Source organism: Varanus komodoensis, unplaced genomic scaffold (assembly GCF_004798865.1).
Source record: "Varanus komodoensis strain SLA01 unplaced genomic scaffold, ASM479886v1 scaffold11, whole genome shotgun sequence".
NCBI classification, from domain to species: Eukaryota; Metazoa; Chordata; class Lepidosauria; order Squamata; family Varanidae; genus Varanus; species Varanus komodoensis.
In genome coordinates, this window is record NW_025335317.1 from 20,497,024 (window position 1) to 20,517,767 (window position 20,744).

At 39.9% G+C, this 20,744-nt stretch overlaps 1 protein-coding gene across 3 annotated transcripts in view; it reads right to left on the bottom strand.

The window, feature by feature from the left end:
• Positions 1-5,936: 5,936 nt before the first annotated feature.
• UBE2D1 (ubiquitin conjugating enzyme E2 D1) overlaps positions 5,937-20,744 on the bottom strand; it is a 38,411-nt gene continuing 23,603 nt past the window's right edge. For 2 of the 3 annotated variants that reach the window (XM_044420570.1, XM_044420572.1), the window contains exons 2-7: positions 19,655-19,718; positions 19,531-19,562; positions 14,302-14,379; positions 11,946-12,051; positions 10,028-10,121; positions 5,937-6,776 (exon numbers count right to left, since the gene is read on the bottom strand). In XM_044420570.1, coding sequence (XP_044276505.1) covers positions 6,731-6,776; positions 10,028-10,121; positions 11,946-12,051; positions 14,302-14,379; positions 19,531-19,562; positions 19,655-19,718 — 420 coding nt within the window. In that variant the 3' untranslated portion in view covers positions 5,937-6,730. Of the gene's footprint in view, positions 6,777-10,027; positions 10,122-11,945; positions 12,052-14,301; positions 14,380-18,366; positions 18,457-19,530; positions 19,563-19,654; positions 19,719-20,744 lie in introns of all 3 variants that reach the window. The other variant, XM_044420571.1, reaches the window with a different exon arrangement.

Below are 20,744 nucleotides of genomic sequence, written 5' to 3' on the forward strand. Positions count from 1 at the left end.
CAGGCTCCTCAGCAAGTGCTCTGTGCAGGCATGCCGCCTCTGGTGAGGGAGGCAGGACTTGGCAGCAAGGCTAACGACGGCCGATAGCCTTCCCCCTCACGAATCTGCCCAAACCCTTTCTGAAGCCATTCAGATTGGCGGCCATCACCACTGCCCGTGGCAGCAAATCCCATAGTTCAACTATATGTTGTGTGAATAAGTATTTTGATCTGACCTGAACCTTCCACCAGTCAGTTTTATGGGGGGACCCCGGGGTTGAGTTTTATGGGAGAAGGAAAAAAAGTCTCCCTCTCTTTCTCCACACTATGGATTATTTGGCAACCCTATGAATGAGTGCCCTCCGAAATGTCCCATCCTTGACAGCCCTGCTCAGCTCTTGAAAAGGTCGAGGCTTCCCTTATGATTCATCATATATTTGGTGGTTATTTGGTGGTTCTCTTCCTCTGCCTTCCCCTAGCATGCTTGTCCTCTAGGGAGTCTTGTCATGATGTGCCCAAAGTATTCAACCTGTTTCATTAATCTTGCTTCCAAAGCAAGTTCTGGCTTGATTTGATGTAGGACCCACTTGTTCATCTTTCTGTTGCATGCATACCTATTCAGCAGCAAGTCTCATCGAGTCTATTGGTCCAGGAATTTGCAAAGTTCACCATGTTTCAAGTGTTTTCTTCTTCACTATCCAGCTTTCAAACCCATGCATGATGATCGGGAATGAGCTTTGTAGTTTAGACAGACACAGACTTGTTCATTCTGACTGGAAAACTCTGTTTTGAGATTGGACCTATCCAAATGGCAGATTATACTGTGAATATGTTTGGCCCATTTTTTGGACACTGTTCTTCTTTCCTTTTCTGTTTGTTGTCTGATGAACAGTTCTATGGAACCCCAAACCGATGATTGATGAGACAAGGTGTACACCCTTTGCATGATCTTGTGGAATTTTGCACTTTCCTAATAAAGATATTAGCAAACTCTGGATTTGGGGAATTTTTCCCCTAGTGGATCAATACTACCTTTAGTTTTAGCTTTCTTTTAAATGTGCCTTTATTTAGTAAATCATGGAAGGGAAGCATACAGCAAGAGAAAGCTGGTGCATGGGCCCACAGAGAGATCAAAAGGGAGGAAAGGTATGAAAACTGTAAGATATGAGAGGCATTTAATGTATTCTCAGTATTGGGTTGATTTGTGATTGATGTGGGTAATTTAATTATTTCATTAGCTAATGACACTATCTGAGGGTATACATGCAAAATTTCAAATAATCAAAGATCATTAGTTCTTTAGTAATCCTCAGTGAAAGATGACCATAATGACTGACGCAACAATGTTGAAGAAAATCAAGCACCGCGTTGTGATTAAGATCCTTACAAAACAAGGAAAAAGTCAAAATGTCATTCACAAAGAGATGGTGGCCGTTTACCAGGACTCTGCACCTTCATTATATACTGTTCAAAAGTGGGCAAGTGAATTTAAAAGGGGCAGAGAAAGCATTGACGACAACCCTCACTCGGGCGGGCTGGTTACTGTCACTATGAAAGAAAATGTAAAAAAAATTGAGAAACTTGTATTGGAAGATGCCCGAATAAAAATCAAAATGTTAGCAGAGATGACAAGCGTATCCGTTGGTACCATATTTACTATTTTTCATGACCATCTTAACCTTTCAAAGGTCTGTGCAAGATGGGTGCTGCGAATGCTCATGGTGCCTCAGAAACAAGTGTGAGTCGAGTGCTGCAGGGAGTTTTTAGAGCTCTGTGGTGAAGATCCATCGAGTATTTTCCACCGGATTGTTACTGGAGATGAAACTTGGGTTCATCAGTATGACCCTGAAAGTAAGCAGGAGTCCATGCAGTGGCATAAAAAAGATGCTGACCCTCCGAAGAAATTCAAAGTCACTCCATCGGCCGGAAAAGTCATGGCCAGAGTGTTTTGGGACTCGATCAATAAAAGGGAATTTTATTGATCGAGTACATGAAGAAAGGTGAAACCATAAACGCAGCATCTTATGCAACCACTCTGCGTAATTTAAGAGAAGCAATTAAAGAGAAAAGGCAGGGAAAACTGACCGCAGGTGTGTTGCTTCTTCATGACAACGCGCCCGTTCACACAGCGCGTTTCGAAGGCTGCTGTGCGAGACTGTGCTTTCAAAGAGATAAGCCACGCACCCTATAGCCCAGACCTGGCCCCCAGTGACTACCACCTGTTCCTGAATTTAAACAAAGATCGTGGAAAGCGATTTTCCAACGATGAAGAGCTCAAGGTGGCAATTAACGCACATTTTTTAGACGAGGAAGGGCATTTTTTACAGGGAATTGAAAAGTTAATTTCTAGATGTAATAAGTGTATTGAAGTTATGGGGGATTACACTGAAAAATAAAAATTATTTCAATTTATTCCTTTTTCTTCATGTTGATACCAAGAATTCATTGAATGCCCCTCGTAAAACAGTTGTACGTCATGGCATGCCAAAGGCCTCTGTGTGGTGGAATGGGGTACTGTGTGTCAATGCATAAAGTGGCAATACAGTTTCACCTTTTGAATTAGTGAAAGATTAAAACAGTCCCCTTTCTCCACTTCCAGGTGACATTTTTCATTGGATACCTTTTAAAGTAATTTTCTATTTTTTCATCTAAGTACCTTTACTCCTTCTCGTAGCAGGCCTAGACCTGTTCCAGAAAATGGGTCAAAGTTATATTAATGTCTAACTAGTAATTTAAGCTTTTGGTGGTGTTTTTTTGTATTTTTTCTCTAGTAATTGTTTCTGTAGTTGAACTAGTGCCTTTCTTTTACATGTTATTGCATATAGGACTAGTAACATTGCTATAGCAACAAGGCCTTATTATTACACTGCATTTATATCCTGTCTTCTTTTCCTCTTGTGAGGAACCCAAAGAGGCTTGCATAGCTCCATTTTATCCTCACATTAACACTTTAGCAAGATAACTACTCATGAGTAGTCTTCACACAGCTCCATCTTCCCTCTAAATGGCAGCACATAGCCCATTGACCCCCATGGCCGACTGCCAATCCCAGCGTGTTCCATTCTTGTGCGCGTCATCTGCATCTTCCACTGGCCTGCACGCCGACCTGCATTTGTTCTAAGTCAGCTGGTGCTTTCCCATCCCTGCTTCATGGAGCACCCATCTGCTCATTTAAGTCACATGGCCGCTGCCGTTTTCCCTCTGGGCATGTGCCCTCCAATGCCTGGCCAGATCACCAAGATGCCCGTCTTGCCTGCTTGGTCAGCCATGCTGTCATGTCCCTGCCTTGTATGGCCTCCTGTGTGAGGCTGCAAGACCTTTGCAAGAGAGGGGATGTGATCTCACGTGAGCAGGGACAGTGCAGTTGCATGGGAGTCTGCACCAGGCAGGCAAGATGGGCAATCTGGCCAGGCAGCAGAGTGTGTGCACTGGGAGAGAAGACAGGGAGCAGGGGACCAGCCAATCACTGCCCTGTTTGCTGGCAACTTAGCCATTGCTAGGTGACCAAGACCGTGGAAAATGGCTCTGGGAGCCACTGTGGCTTGTTCTCACCACCAAACTTGCTGGTGAAAACAGGGAAACTATGGGAAAACATTGTCACCAGCTTCATGCATAACGAGAAGCAATGCCAAAACATGGAAATCTTAGAACAGACCATTGTTCTCTATGGAGATTCAGAGTTACCAAATGTGCCATGTTTCACCATGCTTCTGGTATTCACACTAACGACAAGCCATTCTTGCCGTGTCTTGTTATGTGTGAACAGAGTCCCTATTGCTGGTAGCTGTGCAGCATCTGCCACCATTCCTGTAACAATTCTATTGTCTCACTTTTCAGATTGGCTAGCAAGATCACAGAGGATGTGCTTAGAAGTCAAAAATACCAAATAACCACTCTTACCAAGTTTAGAATGCCACCATTCCTTGAAAAAGGCAAAGTTAAGAATAAAACTTGACACTCTCTGATTTCAAATCAAATCTTTATTTTCATTCAAACCTCAGCTGACATCTTTTAGGCAAAAAAAATACCACATCAGAAGTAGCTAGAAAGTATGCCTTATTTAACATTAACTAGAATGACTAAAGATTACACTTCTGAGAACTTCAGTGATACAGAGATCCTTTGCTTTAGTCATGCCAATATAGTGCCAAGTGAAGAATATACAGAGAATGGGATGGCTCAGTTAGTGCCCTTGCTAAGGCACTGTACAGTATAAACTGGTATTAGGGTGGAGGGGACTGAAGCACAGACAACATTTATGCCACCATAATGGAAGCACCAGGACTGAGCAAATGTTTGGTATGGGGCAGCAGGAGCAGGGGGGACCTTTACAGGGGGATCATTTAGAAATAGCAAAATAACATTTACCAGGAAATGCAAAATATTTAAGAAGGAATTCTTAACACCCTTAAGTTATTCAAAACTGTGGTTCCAAATAAGCCTAGAGTATGAAAATCTAGTCTGCTTAAAAGGTGCTAATGTTTTACTAAGAAGATTAATCTGAAAGTTCAGTGTATCAAGCTCATCTCTGCACTACAGTTTTAAAGTATCACTGAACAGAGACAGGTATAGCTTCAACACACTTGCCTTCAAATGAGCCATAAGGAGGACAAGTGAGAAGCTTGCTGGTAACTGCACCTTTTGCTCAGCCTGAAGACTTTGCATTATGGTAAGTAAATTCCTTTTTGTATGATGCATACTTCAAAGCGTAGTAACATCTAAACAGTTTCAAACCAGCCTCCATATAATTTTAGCAAAGCAGAAGATTAAATGCTTTCACTTAACAGGCATGCAAATCAAACTACCAAATTTTACAGAATCCATTGTAAGGGATTAAGGGACTATAAATTCTTTATTTGGGGAGAAATCTATTATAAACATCTAAAACAGACAGGGATAAAAAAATCTGGGAAATCATTTAGTTAAACTATTTTACCACTGGTTAGTTTTAAGTATTCATGACTATGGTGAATAGCTTTGAAAGTGATGGCATCCCTTTTTTCAAGTATTGTGAAGTACTCATTTACTTTATGGAAGTATTTATTGGCTGTTTGCAGAGAATGATCTATTTCACAGCAAGCAATGACATTTTCAGAAGTAATGCAATGGCATTTTCAGTGCTTATTTCAGAAAGCTTCCATGTTTTGATTGTATAGATTGAGGTAAACAACTGAAGCCTAGATTACCTTTATGCATAAGTGCCCAGTACAGACTTGTTTCCTAGGCCATCAGAACTGAGAATTTCAAGATTAAAATACTAAACAGTTTTAAAGCCCAGTAATAAAAAATAGCCTCTGGGATGTCTGCCACATTATTATGCATTCCAGCTATGAGGTGTTTTAAAATGGCTCCTTGTATATCAAAGCACTAGGGGTTGTGTTCCCTTTTCTAGAGAGAGTCAAATGGTGTCTATGGCAGCAAAACTTCCTAGTCAAGCAAGGTGTGTTTAATTAGAATTACTACAGCCAGAAACTGAAATGTATTTAACAAGGATTTAGTACCTCCAGGCAACATACTTAAAACTAAAAATGTTCATACTTGTAAAGAATGTAAGGCTTTTTTTTCCTCCACACATGCATGAAGTATACATATAATGGTTTAGATGTATTAGTTTATTGTGTGGAAGTATCAGATCAAAATATTGTTATACAGGTGAGGCAAAAACTACAGTAATATTAAAAATAAGAAGTTGCCAATTTAAACATTTGAAGACTATTTTGCAAACTCAAAGAGAAGTTTTGCTGTATTGTGTACAAGATCCAACAACTTCCTATACAGTACAGTGAATAAACACAAAATTGTTTTAACAACTACCATAAATACTCAAGAATTCATAGCAATTTCAAATAGATAAGCCAGTTCCTTTTAAATGTAATTCATATATTTAACAATATTTTGATCTTTTCAGAGCAAGCACATATAAAGAATGTGCAAGACTTAAAGAACAGCCAAGACAAGTAGTAAAAAACATGTTTTATTTATAAGGAAATGCTTCAAGTCAATTTTGTTAAAAGGTCAGATATTATATTGCCCATATGGGATAAAAAGTCAGCTGTGAATAGAACAAAATTAGTTACATTTTTTTCTACAGAGCAGTGCAATTAGTTCACATTGCAATAAAAGTATGCAACAGAATCAAAACCATGTGTTTCTTCATAATCAACATACTGAGAATTAGAGTGCAAAATTTGTTTTAAGAAGACTATAGAGTATTCCCCAGGAAAGAATACTTCACTAATTTAATAGCATTTGTATCTCTTCAATACTGCACAGAAAGTCTAAAGTGAGTTGACTTGCATGGTAAATAAAAATATAGTCTATACAGTAAAAAAATACAAATTATACAATGAACTAACAAAGAATGAAATTCAAACATGAACTTACAAGGCTGACATTTCAAAGACACAGAATATTTTTCATGTAACACCTAGCTTTTCAGCAAAAAATAATTTGGTTGCTCTACAACTGCATTATGGATCTTGTAGGTTGGAGATGCAGATGTCCAAGTATCTTTAAAAACAGAATAAATGTCTTTCGCAAAGCATACAAAAAGGATAAATACTCTCATCACAGTCTTCAGGTTAATTTTTGTAGTTAATTTCCTTGTTCCAGAAACACACTTACATGGGTGAAAATCAAAAAGGGCTTCATGGTACAATGAAAACAGTAAACTGTGCTCCATTTACTTCTAATTTTGAAAAAAACCCTAGGATTTACAGTACTCTGGTATATATGAAAAAAGTCTTCAAAGTTTACATTGCATATTTCTGTGTCCATTCTCTTGCATGTCTGTTATATCTGTCAGAGAAAATAAAAAAGTAAAACCACACAGGCTTATGGTTCACAGCAATGGTCCAACATACGGTATGTCAAGGGCAGATACAAACCATTTTAAGAGATTATATTTATGATCTTAAGGAGTATGTTACACTTTCATTTGCCTATAAAAGAAGTATTCAAAAGTGATCCAAATAATGTGTGCTTCAGTAGACCATGATGTGGAGAGACTAAGATGCAAAATGAACCTGGTGCTAATGATTTCCCAGACAAGTTGGTCACTGGGGGAGAAGGTAAGTTCCATCTGTGGAAGAAAGACAGGATGCACCCCTACTGCTTTTCCTACCAAAGACCTAGTGCCTGATTATTATTTACAGAATGTGTGCACGCATCCTGATCGTTCAGAGCATGGGTTCTATACAGGCCTGATCAATGTCCGAAGCCACTTAGAAAGCTGTGTGCAGGCAGTTATAAACTACACATGGAGATAAGAGAGCCAGTGTGGTGTAGTGGTTAAGAGCATGGGACTGGGACTCAGGCGATCTGGGTTCTAGTCCCCGCTCGGCCATGGAGCCAACTGGGTGACTTTGGGCCAGTCACAGACTCTCAGCCCAACCTACCTCACAGGGTTGTTGTTGTGAGGATAAGATGGCGGAGGAGATGTAAGCTGCCTTGAGCCCTTTGTAGGAAAAAAAAAGGCAGGATATAAATCGAAAAAAAAAAAAAGATCTGCAGTGGGGTGCAATGGCCTGGCAGCAACCTACTAATATGTAGAACCGATTTCCAGGAGTTGACACAAAGGAAAATGATGCAAAGAGCAATCAACAGAGGATGATGGGCAGAACCCTGAAACCTAAACTCCAGAGTAGTACTTGACTCAAATCTCTTCTCCCCCCCACACCCACTCCTGCCTCAGTATAACAACAGAGACTTTTACAAACTGAATTATAGCAATATAACCAACCAATAGTCGAGTGTGTCCAATGTGTGATACAACAAAACTTCATAAATTAAGGGTGCAATCATATGCACGGTTAGACAGGAAAAAAAGCCAACCACTCCCAGCATGCCCAGACAGTCAACATATCTGAGACACTGAATCTGCCTGCTAGTCTACATCTGCTCAAGCTTCAGCTCAAAGCAAGGGACTTGCAGTATATCACAGAAGTGAGTACACCCCTCACATTTTGTAAATATTGTATCTTTTCATGTGACAACCCTGAAGAAATGATACTTTGCTACAATGTAAAGTAGTGAGTATACAGCTTGTGTAACAGTGTAAATTTGCTGTCCCCTCAAAATAACTCAGCACACAGCCATTAATGTCTAAACCGCTGGCAACAAAAGTGAGTACACCCCTAAGTGAAACTGTCCAAATTGGGCCCAAAGTGTCAATATTTTGTGTGGCCACCATTATTTTCAGCACTGCCTGAACCCTCTTGGGCATGGCGTTCACCAGAGCTTCACAGGTTGCCACTGGAGCCCTCTTCCCCTCCTCCTTGACGACATCACGGAGCTGGTGGATGTTAGAGCCCTTGCGCTCCCCCACCTTCCGTTTCAGGATGCCCCACAGATGCTCGATAGGGTTTAGGTCTGGAGACATGCTTGGCCAGTCCATCACCTTTACCCTCAGCTTCTCTAGCAAGGCAGTGGTTGCCTTGGAGGTGTGTTTGGGGTCGTTATCATGTTGGAATACTGCCCTGCGGCCCAGTCTCCAAAGGGAAGGGGTCATGCTCTGCTTCAGTATGTCACAGTACATGTTAGCATTCATGGTTCCCTCAATGAACTGTAGCTCCCCAGTGCCGGCAGCACTCATGCAGCCCCAGACCATGACACTCCCACCACCATGCTTGACTGTAGGCAAGACACACTTGTCTTTGTACTCCTCACCTGGTTGTCGCCACACACGCTTGACACCATCTGAACCAAGTAAGTTTATCTTGGTCTCATCAGACCACAGGACATGGTTCCACTAATCCATGTCCTTAGTCTGCTTGTCCTCAGCAAACTGTTTGGGGGCTTTCTTGTGCATCATCTTTAGAAGAGGCTTCCTTCTGGGATGACAGCCCTGCAGACCAATTTGATGCAGTGTGCGGCGTATGGTCTGAGCACTGACAGGCTGACCCACCACCCCTTCAGCCTCTGCAGCAATGCTGGCAGCACTCATACATCTATTTCCCAAAGCCAACCTCTGGATATGACGCTGAGCACATGCACCCAACTTCTTCGGTCGACCATGGCGAGGCCTGTTCTGAGTGGAACCTGTCCTGTTAAACCGCTGTATGGTCTTGGCCACCGTGCTGCAGCTCAGTTTCAGGGTCTTGGCAATCTTCTTATAGCCTAGGCCATCTTTATGTAGAGCAACAATTCTTTTTTTCAGATCCTCAGAGAGTTCTTTGCCATGAGGTGCCATGTTGAACTTCCAGTGACCAGTATGAGAGAGTGAGAGCAATAACACCAAATTTAACACACCTGCTCCCCATTCACACCTGAGACCTTGTAACACTAACGAGTCACATGACACCGGGGAGGAAAAATGGCTAATAATGCCCAATTTGGACAGTTTCACTTAGGGGTGAACTCACTTTTGTTGCCAGCGGTTTAGACATTAATGGCTGTGTGTTTTTTTGAGGGGGCAGCAAATTTACACTGTTACACAAGCTGTATACTCACTACTTTACATTGTAGCAAAGTGTCATTTCTTCAGGGTTGTCACATGAAAAGATATAATAAAATATTTACAAAATGTGAGGGGTGTACTCACTTCTGTGATATACTGTATACTGATCAGACCAAAGATAAGACTCATGCAAGGTCAACTTGTTGACGCAAAAAGCAGATCTGATGAGGTCCTGCTCCAATAATCCGAAAGAAAACTTTTTTTGCATTTCAGGCTTCCAAACTTGGCAGAAGAGCTTTTCAGCTACTAATATCAGTTTGCTCATACATCTAATCCAAGTTGGTAAATTACCATTCCATATTAAAAGATTTGTGACAATCACTTGGATAAACATTGAGACCAAAGAAAGACAAAAAGCTGACAAGTTAAATTATACACACTACCTGCTACATCAATCTGCGATATGGAAATTTGAGAGAGAACAGGGATAAAAAGTAGGAAAAGATTAAAAATACTGTTGAAAGTCTGAGATAGTACAAACCTCCCCATTTGCTGGAGGTGAAGGCAACAATTATATCAAAGTAACAAGCTATCACTGTGTAAGAGAAGGAACAGATCAAGCAAATACATGAGATTTTTAAAGTGTACTTACTTTTCCTTGTCTGACTTGTAGATCTGTGCAATATCTGGTACTAAAGGGTCGTCTGGATTAGGATCACAGAGTAAAGAGCATATGGACAAAAGAACTAAATTAAAAGAAAAAAGAACAATTAAACTTTATATTAATGATGCCATTGAGTAAATTAAATTTTGCTATTTCATAATCTTTCAGTAGCTCAGCTTTCTCAAAAACTTTGGAATTATGCAACCATTCAAGTGTAACATCCTAATAATTTGTGTGTGCACCCATAAAAAATATTTGCATAAAGTGGACCAGTAGTATCATCTCCTGTGCTGATGGTAGTAGTCCTTGCTAATTCATGAGAAATTGAACTGAAACAACTCAGAGGTTTGCAACCTTGCTTTGTTTTAGAAATAACAGCAGTCACAACTCGCACTTCAAAAATATTTGAGCTTTTACTCTTTTATAGGTTTATACTCAATAAGAAATGCAATACTCCACACCCCTCTGTGACCTAATCCGCAGTTTCAGAAAAAGTGCAGCCATTCTGAAAGGTACTAATCAAAAGCAATGTCCCATACGGCTGTTTGTTAAACATACATTAGAGATTGCAAAAGCAACTTCATGTACATCCAAGGGTTTAAACATATCTTAGGGGAATGGTGCACTTTTAAACTTTAAAATACAGTATTCTATCACACAAAACTGCTTCTGGTCATTTCCTCAGTTGCAAAAACAATTGGGGTAAGATTTGTGGTTTCAGAAACACAAGCCCAAACTTCATTTAGATAAGCAGTCTACCTAGCTGTGCAAACTCTCTATGGTGCCTTGCCATTTTTATGAAATGCCCTGATGATAGAGCAGATAATTTTAAAAGTTCATTAATTCACAACTGAGTACTAATTTTAGAGCCTCTTGCTAATATCCAATTTTTGATTGAATGTTACCTATTCCAGATTTTTTTAAATTTAGGACTGCAAGTTCACAGGATTCAACAGTCATTTAAAAACACCAGTGTCTAAGTTAAGTAGGAATAGATGAATCCATCAACTCAAGATTTTGTGAGCCGTCCCCCTTTTTATCACCAAATTCATTCCATACTGATGTATGTTTAATAGATTTTTTTTGCATATTTTTACAAATGTGTGCATATACCCATTGACTAAAGCATGTTGGATGCATTTTTTCCTGCATACTTTTAAGGTGTGCATTTTTATGTGAGCATCTGAAATCCAGAAGCAAAGTGCACTCAGTCTGTGTCTATTTCTAGGTGATGCAAACTGGAGAAATCCACCCCAAAAACCTGGTGGAAGCAGATCTCTTGCACATTCTTAAACTATACATGCTTACAGATACCTCAAGGATACAAGGATCTGGGCACTAACTTGGGCATTCTGTAGCATCACTGAGTAACAGTTACGAATAATGTTAAAGATATTGTTACATTACTCAGCTGATGTTCCTTTCAGCTTTGTTCTAATGTTTTACTCATGGCACTTGCCTGAGTGTTCATTGTCCATCATGCTTAGGAACTTAGGTAATGTGAGCAGTTGAGAAAACCATACACGTGGTAACTCAAACTCGGGCATCAAAGGAACAGTGTAACTTTGGAGCCAGAGTGCCTCCAAGCAAGCGCTCTGTGCCCAGCATTTGTCCACGTGCAAACATGTACCTTTAATCTGAGAAAAATACATTAAAAGAAGAGGGATGCAGATGTTAAGAAAGCAGGGATTACCCCAGAGAACTGAACTGCATTCTGTTATAGTCAGAGTATGAGCACCCACATAATTTGGCATGAAAGACAGTAAGATCCTATGGGAACATTTGCACAGCTACCACAGGAAGACGGTGGCTTCCTTTAATCTAGACTTGCTTGGCCATAGTTCATAATAGGAAAGAAAGATGATAACCTAACACCGAGCATGGTGTTCTTTACAAGGAGAGTTACCTTTTGATACAGTCAGAGCAGGTGACCACTGTGACCTCAGGATATCAAGACAAATACTCCCATTACTATTTATGTTTGGATGGTATATTTTTGTTGTGAATGCAATCTGCAATAGAAGAATGGTCAAGCATTTTTACAGTGTTCAAACCACATTTATTGTTTCTTTCATACCCTTTATTTAATTTCTCCATTGGTATATCTTGAAGCAGAAGACCTGGGGCAGACTGGCACATCATGCTAAGCCAACCTGGAAATAAGCCACAGTATGTTGGCTGTCCAATGAACAGGTAAGTGGACTCACTGTTGGTTGTTCTCTCCCTCCTTTCCCTTGGTCTTCTAGGTCAGCCTTTCTCAACCTTATGCCTTCCAGACACATTTGAACTGCAACACCCAGAATTCCTAGCCAATGGCCTTGCTGAATGGGACTTCTGGGAGTTGCTGTCCAAATGCCTCTGAAGGCCACTAGGTTGGGCAAGGCTGTTCTAGCTGGTAGCCCAGTGAGTTTCATGCAGAACCATCTATTCTCCCCCACATTCCATTTTGATTACTTCCCTTTCTCATTTGCTGCCATAAAAAAGGAACATAAAAAAGCAAACTACATTTGCTTGCAGCCTGAAAACTGTGCAGTGAAAAAAATTGGTTGGTTCTTTGTACGTGCACAAGTGCACACTTATGGTTATCAGGTATTTGCAGTCTTGCCCAGTCAATTCCCTTGTCTGCTCCAGCTGTCAGAGGACAAGGTAAGACTGTGTGTATGCAGAGTTACCAGCTCTCTTTACCTAGCAGTCAATCAAAAGCGGGGGGAAAGCAAGGACAGCAAGAAAAGGGGGATGGTGGACTATAACCCACTTAGTAATGGAATACTTCTAATTTCAAGTGTTGCAAACAGTTCTCAGTGCCTTCCAAGTGCCACTTCTCTGGGCCTTCAGCTACCCCAGAAAGGGGGTTAATTAGCTCTCCTGTCTTCATGCAGCTCCTTTTCAGAGCACTACTAAGGTTCCCCAACAACTAAAAAAATGCAGAAATGGAAGACAAGTTAAGGGAAAATTTGTGCCCATTTAAAGGCTGGGATGTAAACTAAGGAAAAATAAGTGTACTTGCAGTCACTGTTCTGAAAAATGCAGGAATTAATATCTCTCTTTTATAGGGCAGCTGAAGAACTGGAGAAATGAACTTTTGTGTTCCTGTTACGGATTGACAATCTTTTCCTAAGCTCATTTTCAGGGCCCCAAAATTAAATGAAATAGACAACCCCAACTGTACTTTTTGGAGGCTATGGAAATGCATTTTTAAGAGCTCAAGAATGGGTGATAGTACTTCCAAAGTGGCTTTAACAACAATGGGAGGGCAGTAATGGGTAAGGTTATGAAAAGAAGTCGCTGTGGGTTTTGCTTCTCTGAGTAGCTTTGCAGCCATTCCCACAACCCACTAGAACAATTCTCTGTGGGATGTGGATGACTTACCAACCCATTATGGGTGGAACAATCCCTTAAAACATGCTATGTGTTCTCAGGGTGTGCCAGGTGAATTACCCATGGTGAACTGTCATGTTTGAAAACTGAATCTTTGACTTTATTAACAAATAACAATGCATTCACTTAAACAGTTACCAATGCAGAACCTGGAGCTACATGAAATGATTTAACCTTTGGGTTTTTACCTTAAAGTTATATGTGTAGTATATAAGACATTCCATTTAAAGTCCAGGTGAAGAAAAATTATGATACAAATGAGGTTAACAATCCCAAACAGGACAGAGCAAAGCATATTACCAGAATGGGATATTATAGATGATAGTTTTCAAGATGTGTCTGAGAAGCTTGGCATTAATTAGAAACTAGCCACAAGCAGTATGGGTAGACATAAAAGACAGCTTGACCAAACTATCAGGGAGTGTTGGTAGCATTCTTTGTTACCCTACCATACAAGCTAACAGGCTTAAATATTACTTGGTACACTTGTCAGAATCCTCTGCATCATGCAGAGGTTCCATGCCCATAAGCATGTGTAGAAACGTTCCTTCCATACAGAAACCTTAAAAAATGAGGGCTATAAAAATATTTATGTGTGACCAGAGTATTAGTAGGAAAAATATAGCTGAACCTACAATAAAAATTATAAGGATATTCTGGTCAAATTGTTTTTTCATTAATATATCTGTATGTTGAATCCATCTGCAACTGGTTCATAAAGCTTTCTGCTGAGACCTCTTGTATCCTCTTGCTTCAATAAATTCTCTCTGCTATGCAGATTCTTCAGCATTTAATCCCCAAAGAACCAATAAACCATGGGAGATAAAGTGGAGCTCTGCTCTAAGAAAAACAAAGTGCACTTAATTTTGTTTTAAAATGTTTACCTTTGGTGGTTTGAATGGGTAGTCTGTTGGAAAATGTACTGTGAGAAAGAAGACTCCCCCTTGATATGCACTGTCAGGCTGGAAAACAAGCAAACAATATCATCTGTTCATTTTGTGAGAGATTCCAATCTGAATCTGAAGGATCTTTCCAATAATATACACTGGAGGTATTTTTGTCCAATATCTCTGCAGCACATTGCCCCAGATTCAAAGCCTTTGTTTTCTTGTTCTTCTACAGATGTTTAAAAAACCCACATAATTTACTTCAGACCAAGAGGCAAAAGCAAACATTCTCACCCATCCAGAAAGGCTGATACCATGGCAAATCTATGTAATTATTATGGGTCTTTTAACTCTTATCCAATTAAATATATTACTTTCATTTTATTATTTGAATACTAGTTTACTTTTATTATTTTCAATATTTATTGCAGTATCAGAACATGCAATATATCTATACAAAAAACAAAACAAAACTGCACACACACTTTGTTAAAGAAAATGCCTGCTTGTTTGAGTTCAGTTATGTAGAAAACTGAAAGGTAAATGTTCAAAAAGAATGTCTGCAGAAGATCATTCTCCTTTTCCTCCTGAACAACAAAAGCTGAAGACCAAGAGGCAAAGGCATTTTAAATTGGAGGCTTAAACAGGCAGGAACCAAATGGAAGACTGCCACAAAATAATGCAAACAGGAACTTCACACAAAGCAGCCGATTTAAAACTTATTTTTTCCCATCCTTTGAATTAAGAGCATGCAATACAGATCACCGAGGGTCATTTTTAAATTCAACAGCTTAAGTGGTGCATTGCTTATGTTCATCATGGAAAAGCATGTGGGTCAGTACTTGTAAGGCATCTTTTAACCTTTCTTTGCAGCTCTGACCAGACATGAAGTTACATAAGCCACATAGAGGCATTTTATTTGAAGGGCTAGATTCAAATATTAATTTAAAAAGTCTTGAAACACTGTTAGCTGTCACTGCTCCACAGAGAGCTCTCTGCCACCACCAAATCTCTGCATTTCCTTCTGGTACTTCCATTTTCTTCAGCTTCTCTTTCTACTGATATGTTTTGCCTTCCCTCTTTTAGCATCCACTCCTCACTGAGTTCAGTGACAATGCTATACAAGGCTTGTAGGGCTTAATGAAACATTACAGAAACAATGCAATTATCAATCATGCTACGGGGTCTTAAAAATTAAACAAGAGGTGTGAGTGTGGCAGTGGTGCCCTTATTGAGATCTACTACATGGTAAGAGGTTAATCCCCACCTGTTTCAATTAGCATCGGGGGGGGGGGGGATCCTGTTGGCACCAAGATGTTTCCAGAGTTCCCATCTGCATCACTACCTGTTTTGTTTTATAATCAAATATGTAGATATGCTCTTACAGGCTTTCAAGCACTAAGGGGTACAAGATGGTCTGAGAAAAACTATGCAAGTTCAGTGGTACTTATGGATGCAGGATAAGAAGTAGGCGCTGCAGTGATGCACTACCCCCTCCTCACTTTCTGATAGGCTTGTAATGAGGACAGGTCTGGAACGCTCCCGCAACGTGGCAGAGAGGGCTTGGGACTTTCACTGGTGCGCATGGGCCTGCAACTGGTCCAAGGGCCTTATGTTGGGCAGGTGGAGAAGGATGGAAATACTTTAGATGGAGCAGAATCCAGTTGCGATTGTCAGTCTCTGAACTCTGTGGCTGCTGATCACGCTAAGCACAGCAGGGTGCGCCCTGTTCCTCCTCCTCTCGTTTTCTCTAGATGGTCCTTTTCTGCTACCTAGCTGGAATACTTTGGAGTGGGAGGGAAGAGGGTACAGAGGATACACTGTATCTTGGCTTCTGCAATCTCCTCCCCACCCCACTGTAATGGTTTGTTGCCCATCTCCCAGGTTGACTTACTGACCTTGGGAGAGGTAGCTGGTGCAATTTTTTTTCTGTGCCAGTTCAGAGGAGGCTAAGCACAGATTCCCAGCTGTCTCCACCCTCAGATCTGGGAACCTGAAGTATCTTAAGGCCCTCCAGATCCTCCAGACAGAGTCTAAGGGATATAGGATCACTTGCTAAGGCTTATTTCCTTTGATAACAACAGAACACAGATTTTCAAACTGCTGAAAATCTCAGTAGATAGGATGCAAGTGCCAGAACAGAAGGCACATGTATGTTGCTGGTCTCTCAGCCTTACCTGGGGAGGCTTGCTACAACTTTCAGATGTGCTTTAAAGTGCAATGCAAGTAATGCTGAATGACAGAAAGATATTCTTGCTCAGCGACTGTTGAGCAAGCTTCTATAGTTTTCTTTTGTTCTATCAGATTATATTATTAAATATAGAACCAAAAACCTACAGCAAGAATCTCTTACCTAGTTGTTAGGATATTTACCAATACCACATGACACTTTAGTTGATAGCAGAGCAGAATTCCTATTATTAGGATTTTAGCCTTGTACGAACAATTTCTGTAAAGCCTGGAAAGTCACATTTAGATAATTCTGTATCACCTCGTGCAGTGATTCTAAAATTCATTCCAAGGCAGACCCAACACACAGCATATACTCTTATTTCTAGAGCCAGAAAATCAATCATTATATGAATATTTGGTTGAACACATCTTGACCTAGTATGAGCATAAGGGCTAAGTAGGAAGAGGTATTAATACCAAATAACTCAACAGACCAGTGGAAATAGGATATTGGTTCCATCAGCCACTGTTCAGTTGGGAGCTAGTTTTCACAAACAAGTGCCTTCTTACATGAAACAAGTTATCCCCTCCAGTGTCCTGGTACTGCTTGTGGAAGAGGTTTGAGATCCTGCATGTAGTTATTTACTATGTATATAATAATGCACTTTTCCCCATAGAATCCAAGATTGCACATACATGATTTACAGGTGATTTTCAAGTGCCAGGCACTGGCCAGATGTGATAAAGCTAAGCTTGCTACAGCCATGTGCTTCAGACCCTAGGTTAATGGAAAACCTAGCTAATCTTTATTGCTTAATTGTAGTTTGAAAAAGAAGGAAACTTTTGTTCCAGGAAGGGTAAGCCTATACGAAGGGTGTTCACTTTTCTAAGGCAAGAATTCTAAGCATCCACTCCCATCTTTTCACAGCACTTACTGCTATGGTTACTGTACTTCCTTGAGGTTTATTTTCATAAACCTGAGAAGGCAGCTGAATGGAATAGTCTGAATGGGACCGCATTTTGGGAGAGCAGGAGTAAGTGTTGCTGGATCTCCATCTGGTCCATCCTGTCCTGTCACCTCTAAGTTTTTTTAACTACCTGGAAAATTTGCACTTTTTTAATCTGGAAAAACAATAATTGAGGCAACAATTTTTTATAGCCCCCAAATTTGCCAAGTGATCTCAGTATGGGCAACATAACAACCCACCATGACTAACGGCTCACAATGAATTGTGCTGTGTGAACTCTGCCAATATCTTATTTGAAATACACAATAACCCTCTCATGTTGGATGTTCCATCATACAAGGCATCCAACATTCTCTAGGGAGGACAACAAGAGGATAGGCAATAGCGATAGAAAAACAAACTAAAATATAAAGACAGCAATTGCAGAATCTCCCTTTAGCGAGCGAATTTCTTTTCTGTGCTTAAAATAATTTATATCAATGGAAGAGAAGGGTACTGCAGACTGAATGAATAAAGCACAGCAGTGAGAACATTCAGCAAGTGCAACACCAAAACTTCAGCAGCTACTATCAGAATAGAAATACTTCAAGTAAATCCTTATTTTCATCACTGAAATGTTTGACACCTATATTTCAGATGCTGGGTTAAAGTAATTAGACATTTGAAATTCAGACTGGAAACAAATTAAATTTTCAGCCCATTTAAGGAAACTTGGAAGCTTCTCTTAACTGCATCATGTATTCTGCAATTTTTGCTATTTTGCAAATCATGGAAACTGAAAGTTCTACCCCTTCTAGTCCAAGTCTTATTCAACCACCTAACTTATAAGGACTTCAGTCATGTCTTTATAGCTACATGGGCTTTAAAAATTTCCTTGAAAGAAACACAGTAGAAATTCCCAGGAAGCTGATTTTGTACTCACTGCCACCTTCTGCACTTTTTCTGCACTCCTGTGGAACTTGGCAAACATAAATCCCTTCTTATGTTAATGCAACATTATAACCCTTCTTATCTGAAAAAGATGATTTAAAGAAAAAGATGGTGCAGTAAAGGAACCCAGCTCAAGTTCCCGAAGGGTTTAATTTGAACAATGGCCCAGCTCTAGATTTAATAGCCTAAACTGTCAGTAAGCACACCATATAACAAGATGCTCCTCTCTTCATGTACAAAATATCTTCTCTGATCCTGATCAATCTATTCCTCACATCTAAAATTCAAAGGAAGACATGCATGCCGGGACAAACACTTCCTTGTCACCTTTCATTTTAGAAGTCTACCACAGCAGAAATGTCATTTGCTAATATAAGATGGCTTGTGAAGGCTCACATTTTATACAGCAAGCCAAACGTCAAGCAACCTAATCAAGGGGTGGGGAACCTTTTTCAGTCTGAGGGCTGAATTCCAATCTGACAATGGCTGACTGTATTCCACCTCTGGGTGTGTCCAAATAGAGGGTTGGGCTAAGTGTGAATGCCTAATTCCTAGTCAGAATGTACAGCACATCTGCTTTCTGCATGTCTACTCAGAAATAAGCAGGGCTGAATTACTTAGAAGCACTTCCAAATACCAAGCCTCTGCATGTCTACTTACAAGCAAGTATGAACAGGATGGATACACACAAGTAAGCAGGACTTGGAACCAAACCACTCAGCAGCTGCTCCCCCAGACCAGTTGCTGATTGCAGAAAAGACCTCCTTGCTGGAGCAACGGGCAAGATCTGGGGAAGAAGTTGGCGGGTTGGAGGGGCACCCCTAGCAGGCTGCACCCAGCTCACTGGCCAGGGGCTCACCATCCCTGCCTTAGAGCTAAGCACAACACACTGGATTTGTCGTACTTTAATTCCATTGAAATCAATGGAGACAGAAACTAGTCATGACTCGTTGCTTTCAATGAAATTAAAGCATTCGTTCTGAAAACAGGAAGCTAGACAAAAATGTTTAGTAGCAGGTTTTAGTCTTAATCTAACTCAGTGTCTTACTACTTAAAGGAAGCATGGAAATAAGATACAGAAATCAATTAAGGCTAACTTTATTATTACAGAGAGGTAATCTGAAGAGTAATTCAATGGTGTAAATTGTGTACTTACAGGTCCCATAATAGTTGCTTGCCAATGGAACACTGAAAAACACAAAATATTGTTCCCCTTATTAAAGGCTTAAACATGACAAAATAGGCAAAAGTTATCTTGCCATCAACTATAAAGGTCTTACAATCATCTCCAACAGGTCCTGCTGAACAGTGTGCAGGTGGATCACGTTGCAGATCACTTAGCTCCTACAGAAAACATGAAAACATTTGCAATATTACTTAAACAAACCCAAGATTTGTTTATCCAAATTTGGATCTTCTTTAGGTTTGATCAAGTGCTTCCAAAATTTATGAAAAAAGAATTAAGGAAACATGTTAACACACAAGAGGGAACAGTCTTATGAATAAATGGGACAACCAAACAGTTCAGCACTGAGGATGATAAAAATAGGCAGCCTGACTCTGTATCTTCATTGCATATAATTTACATCATTATAAATCATTACATATAATTTACATCATTATAAAACTTGCTGGGTGTTTATTATTATCCAGCAAGTTGCAAAGACAGTGAAATGCATTCTACAATATTTTGATTTAGACATTGTTATACTCACACAGGGAGACCTAGTACAGATCGTATTAGACCCTGATAAATGGACTTAAAGCACAAGTTGAAAATAAAACTGAAAACCAAGTTGGTGGTTCTATGAGTTGCACACAGCAATGCACACTTTACACAACACTCTGCTGAATGGAACTCAGTCCCTAAATTTATGCTATTCTTGTTTCTGATTTAGAATTTTATTGTCCATCAGGTAATTTTATGCAACAATTAAAGCTAGACAGTCCTTTCAAAAGAGCTGAGATTCATTAAAAAAATAAAAAGGCAATTCTGACAAGAGTTTGGCTGCTACAAACCTACTATTAATTTATATTCTTTATATTGTACAAGCATGGAAATGTCATATTGACAAGTTGGAATGCATCAGATCTAAGCACAATATATTAAGTGCTTATTTCACAGCTTGTGCAAACTGTCTAATTAACAATGTAGAAGGAAGAATTTGCGTTACCAGTATGAAAGTGTGTGTTGGCAGGGATTCTTTATATGTGAAGGAATAAAACCCAGAACAGGGAAAACCTGATGTCTCATAAAAAAAATGCTTTCACAAAATAATTAGATATGTTTACTGCATTATATGAAGGCCCATTTCTGAACTTTTTCTCTGGAGTTTTTTTCTGCATGGTAGTCTTAAGATTTACATTTCA